Source organism: Myxocyprinus asiaticus, chromosome 12 (genome assembly GCF_019703515.2).
Source record: "Myxocyprinus asiaticus isolate MX2 ecotype Aquarium Trade chromosome 12, UBuf_Myxa_2, whole genome shotgun sequence".
Classification (NCBI taxonomy): Eukaryota; Metazoa; Chordata; class Actinopteri; order Cypriniformes; family Catostomidae; genus Myxocyprinus; species Myxocyprinus asiaticus.
The window spans coordinates 21,458,976-21,464,975 of record NC_059355.1 but is presented as its reverse complement, the minus strand read 5'-3'; the positions used below and the strand labels follow the sequence as shown (position 1 = coordinate 21,464,975).

The window sequence follows — 6,000 nt, the reverse complement described above, 5'->3', positions numbered from 1 at the left end:
TGCTAAAATGTATTTTGTCAAAGCAGCATGCAGATGACCATAGGACAGCCAGAAACCTTGGGGTAGTGTTCAGCGACTTTACAAACTACATAAAGAAGACAGCCGGATCATGCAGATTTGCACTGTACAACATTAGGAAGATTAGACAATTCTTATCTGAGCATGCAACACAATTCCTGTCCAGGCTCTTTATCTAGTCTGGACTTGTGGATTAATCTTTTAGCTGGTCTTCCTGCATGCACAACCAAATCTCTGCAAATGATCCAGAACATGGTGGCAAATTTGGTCTCATTCAAGTCAAGTTCAAGGCACTAATGCTTGCATATAGAACAGCCACTGGTTAAGCACTCTCCTTTAGCAACTCTGTGTTCCCTCCTAAATTATGTGATCGGCAAGTGAGGAGCATTTTATGGTACCAAGACAAAGAGGTACAAAATCACTTGCATTGTTCCTCACTTGTGGAATGTGGAAAATCCTTCAATAAGATAGTAAAGATTTCTTAGAATAAATCACCATTGCTCAGTAGCAAGCAACTATGAACGATGGCCTTTAAAGATGCTTGACTGATCAATGTGCATGGAGAAAAAACAACAACAAGAACAAACAGAACAGTAAACAAAACAGGTTAGTTAAAATTAAGGACTATTCAGGATTTGTATATTAATTAATCTAAATTTCATCAATAAGAAAAACCAATAAGCAATTACAAAGTAATACATTTATGTTGTGACACAGAATGATGTACCAGTACAGTCCTTTGCATAGTCTGTGCACATTGTTTTTGCAGTATATAATAAACTTTTCGTAAGGCATTTGACAGACATTGGCCTCTGTAAGGAAGATGATGTACTCAGAATGCCTTTGAGCAGACTGAAAATCCAAAACCTTTGCACAGGTGTACATGAACTGTAGGTAATGGCGAAAAACTGCAACTGGCACAAAGTATGCCAAGCAATCCACTTACAAAACAAACACTGCTGCTTTATATTGTTCACTCTATGTTCTATAGTGTCTTCACCCAGTATCTTGAAGGGTTAGATAACCCAAAATGAAAATTCTTCCTTCATTTACCCACCTTTATGTCACTCCCAGTCTGTATGACTTTCTTTCCTCTGCATGAAATTCTGAAGGATGATAACACTGTTTTTTGTTTTTCCATACTATGAAAGTGAAGCTGTCAATCCCATATTGCCCACAGAATAGTGAAAGTCATATTGGTTTGGAACAACATGAGGGTAAGTGATGACATAATTTGCATTTTGGGGGAAACTAACCCTGTAAGCTATGTTGAGAGGCATAAACAACAGATTGTGGCCAATGGTTTTAACAGACATTAAAATGATATGTGTAGCTCATTGCATTTGCAAGCAGCACTGGTGTCGAGGGCCTAATCATTTACACTAATGCCTTCTACATCAGTTATCCAGACCAAGAAACCCACTGGCTAAACACGTGGAAGGAGAATATATTGTATCTTGCATCTAATTTTGGCAGCAATGTTATTTGGGCACAGAAAAAAACTAAATGTTAATAGTGTTTCCTCCTGAAGAGGGGTATGTGTTGCATGAGCAGGGATGTTACCAATGAGCAACTTCCTGCAAGAAAATTCTAGGTTCCCCATTCCAGTCAGAGCCCATTCAAATGTAATCATTTAAAGAGACTTCCTGCTCTACAAGGACAGTTGGAACCATGCCCTTTCGAACTTAATTCAAAACAATACACTTTCAAGTTTGTTTTAGGGCATATTTTTATGGTTTATTGTTGCTTATGGCTTGAAATGACTTGCAACATTTTTATGGTGATGTTGCCAAATGCATTTTATTTAATCTAATTGATGAAAGGGTTATTTATCCAAGCATAACTTGATTATAACTGGGATTTAATCCACATTTTTTATGCATTCTTCAAGATTTTTCTTTATGGCTTCTTTTTTCTCAATGGCCACAGTCAACCTTGTGATATTATTCAATATTTCATAAATCTGCTTAATGACAAAATGTTTTACACATGACCCAACCTTTTAAGTATAGTTCACCCCAAAATGAAAATTCACTCACCCATATGACTTTCTTCTGCTGAATACAAACAAAGATTTTTAGAAGAGTATTTCAGCTCTGTAGGTCCATACACAATACAAGAATGGGTACCAAAATGTAAGACTCAAAAAAAAAAAAAAAAAAAAAAAAAAAAGCACATGAAGGCAGCATAAAAGTAATCTCCAGACTCCAGTGATTAAATCTATATTTTCAGAAGCAATGTGATAGGTGTGGGTGAGAAACGGATAAATACTTAAAATTTTTTACTATGAATGGTATATTGTGAACTATTCCTTTATAATTTTATAAATTCCCTGAGCAAGACTGGCCTAGACAATTGTTTTGGCAGAAAAAAAAAAAAAAAAAAAGATATGACATTTGAGCATGGGATTGTCTCTATGAACTGTAGGGCAAGGTAGCACACAAAAGGAAACATCTGAATAAAAGTATATGTACAGTAATATAGAGATAATATCAATAATAAGACATCATAAAAAACGGCCTCCACGAAAGGCTTAAATTGACAGGAATTACATCAACTATACATAAGTATTCAATTAGAAAGTGGTTTTATTTAATATATTTTTAATTTGACGTTACAATTTACAAATATAAAGACACTTAAAGCACCTTATGAACACAAGTCACATGGAAAGTACCACAATTTTTCTCTGTGCTGCCAGGATCCCTAAAAAAAAAAAAAAAAAAAAAACATTAACAAGTGTAAATTTCAGTTGCCCTAGTCATTTCAGTCTATACCCACAACATTGTTTCCAACAACGTTTTCACATGTGTAGTATGACTGCAAATGGAATATAACTGCAATGTTTTATATCCATAAAGACAGACATTATAAAAAAAAAAAAAAGATGGAGGGAGCAAAATCCCTCAATTTACTCCAAATGTTTTTCGATAAAAACACATGCAATATATGTACATTGTACACCTCTGCTTAGTAATCTTGCTAAAATATATACAATTTCGAAGTGCTTCTAAAGCAATCTGAGTGGAGACAGACCTTGTAATGATGGTTTTGACAGTTATGTTGATCATTTAAGGGGATGAATATACATTTCACACATTTTACCTCTCTTTTTCAGGTTTCAACTTACAGTGTGTTACAAACTGTGCCAATATCACACTGTACTGGTTGACCTATGCTGTTCAAGGCACTGTCAGTGATACAACATTTTGTTTCTCCACCACTGTTCAGCGGCCACAGGGAAGTACTGGTTTACAGCGACCTCTGTTGGCCAGAAGACCAAACTACTGTAAGAGGTGTTAAATTAAGGCAAAAGATTTCAAAAAGGTTTCAAAAGATTGACAGTTATCTTAAAGTATTTTAAATGAAATATTGGAGAAGCTATACAAATATTTACAAAAAATTATTATTGAAAACACGATAGAAAAAAATGTAATGACTAAGAATAATTATCTGGTGAGACACAAAAGAGCTTAAATAAACAGTTTAAGATTAAAAGATTTACAAGGAATATACATTTCCTGAGTATGTTCATTACAGCTACATAAAAGTGTTAAGTCATATGCAAACACATTATTACATAGTCCACAGTGCTTAATTAGGTGCCGGTTAATATGACAGTGCAAGAACAACATAGATGATAGAACGAGAATTGGTTTTCATAGTTAGAGATCCAGACTGGTTCTGTGAGGGCCAGCACAGGCCTCAGTTCTAAACCAATCCAAGTTACAACATCTAATTTAAAAGTACCAAACCGTGGATAAGGATGCCAGAGGTTTTGGCTTATAACCCTATTATTATATTGGTCATAAGTCCCCAGAGAGCAGATTTGTATCATTCCTATATGCTATTCCAGATGAGTCCCTCTTGTCCATAGAATTATATTCAGTGGGATGCATCTCAGACAAAAACAACTCCTGATCATCAGATCATCATTTGAATCTCAGAAGTTTGATACAAACAACTCTAGCGTTGTGCATATTTATGATGCCCACCAATTTAACAACATAGAACACTTTTACCCAAAAGTGTTTCTTAGCTTTGGACTTGAGTTAGGTGTTAAAGATTAGGATGTAGGCCATAGTCTTTTGGGGTGCGATGATAACCTAACGTTCATGGTAAATCCATGAAATAGATTTAGGCAGAGCAGAAAGCTGGTCTATATGGGTGTAGGTTTAGCCAGATGTGCGGCTTCTCTTATGCTGGAAGGTTGGGTCCAAGCCTGCTCTAAGGCTGAGGTCCACTGAAAGTAGCAACTGGAAGGCAAAGCAAAGAGCAGAAGGTTGGGTGCAGAGGCTGGATGTGAGACGAGAACACCCTTCCCCTCGCCCAATCAGCTGAACCATCTGGTTTATAACAAACTGATACCTCACACCTGCAGACAGAGAGATAGGTTCAATGGGTAGTTTGACAGGAAATTAAGGTGAATTATGTCATTGTACAGTAAGTGCTCAGTGGAGTTGACGTCCCAAATGCTTGCATATTACAGTCTAGGCAGTCGTTTCTCGTAACATATTATATGTTACTCTGAGGCATTCAGTTACTATTTTATGTAACTATAAAACATGCAAATATGTAGTTTTTTTTTTTTTTAAGTATGCAACCACGAGTTATGTAATGAGGAATGTGAGGCACAAATAAAAAACTTTTGTTTCTACTTAAAAAAAAGTTTTACAAATAATGGTAACTTCTCAGTGAAGAGGACTGTATTGTATATATTTGTGACTTGAGCATGTTTAAAAAAAGTTGAGGTGGTTTCCAGAGTTGTTACATATTTGTTACATAGTTGTTACATTTAAAAAAAATAAAAAATAAAATAAAATAAATAAATAAAAAATCCCAGATCCTTTCCTTCCTCATTTTGTCTAACTGCCTTAACATTAATGAATAAAACTGTCCATACCTGGTCACACTTTGTATAATTTTCTTCTCATCTTGGTCCAGACAAACTGCGAAGGTGGTTTTATCAGTTCCACAAACCTGAACCTTATCTACCTTTACTCGTGTGGTGGTAAGATGCTAAAACACGAACCCCAAAACACAACAGTAAGAATGATAAAACATTAATATCTGAATTAAATGAGTTCAACAAAACAAAACAAAAAAATTCTGTCATCATTAACTTGTGACATGTCATGTCATTCCAAAATCTGTATGATTTTTGAATGATTATATGAAATAATAGGAGTAGGTGAGAAACAGAACTATATTCAAGTCATTTGTTACTCTAAATATCCACTTTCACTTTCAAATGTGAAAGTGAAAATAAACAGGCACCACATGTGACTTTCAGATGTAAAAGTGAAAGTGGAGATTTAAAGTACAGTGATATGAAAAAGTATTTGCCCCTTCCTGATTTCCTCTATTTTTGTGTATATTCATACTAAATTTTTAGATCTTCAAACGAGATATAACTTGAATAAACCCAAAATACAGTTTTCAAATATACATACAGTATTGCGCAAAAGTTTTAGGCACATAAAAATGTTTCACAAAAACATTTGTCTTAAGATGGTTATTTATATCTTCAGCTTTAGTGTGTCAATAGGAAATATAAACTGTAGACTTCCAAACATTCCTTTTGCAAAAAGAATAGAAGAACAGGGAGCCCTGCAACATATTACATGGCTTCCACAGAGCCCCCCACTGAACAATGAGTTAGTCTGAGATTACATGAAGAGACAGAAGCAATTTAGACAGCATATATAGATAGAAGAACTGTTGCAAATTCTCCAAGAAGCTTGGTATATCCTTTCTGCCAACAACCAAGAAACACTGTGTCCAGGTGTACCTAGGAGAATCGGTTCTGTTTTGAAGGCAAAGGTGGTCACACCAAATATTGGTTTAGCTTTTTAATGTTTACTGGGCTTTGCATGACATTCATTGATAAACGAAAACTACTTATGCTACAATTCGCAAAACTACATTCGCATTCTCAATTATCTCGATTATCTCGACGACTGGCTAATCCTAGCTCACTCA

The 6,000-nt window shown here is 35.1% G+C and overlaps 1 protein-coding gene across 4 annotated transcripts in view; it reads right to left on the bottom strand.

Moving 5' to 3' along the window:
• Positions 1-2,364: 2,364 nt before the first annotated feature.
• The window catches only part of LOC127448706 (phosphoinositide 3-kinase regulatory subunit 5-like), a 41,827-nt gene continuing 38,191 nt past the window's right edge, over positions 2,365-6,000 (bottom strand). For 2 of the 4 annotated variants that reach the window (XM_051711444.1, XM_051711445.1), the window contains exons 17-18: positions 4,922-5,037; positions 2,368-4,393 (exon numbers count right to left, since the gene is read on the bottom strand). In XM_051711444.1, the coding sequence (XP_051567404.1) occupies positions 4,246-4,393; positions 4,922-5,037 (264 nt within the window). In that variant the 3' untranslated portion in view covers positions 2,368-4,245. Of the gene's footprint in view, positions 4,394-4,921; positions 5,038-6,000 lie in introns of all 4 variants that reach the window. The other 2 variants (XM_051711442.1, XM_051711443.1) reach the window with 2 other exon arrangements.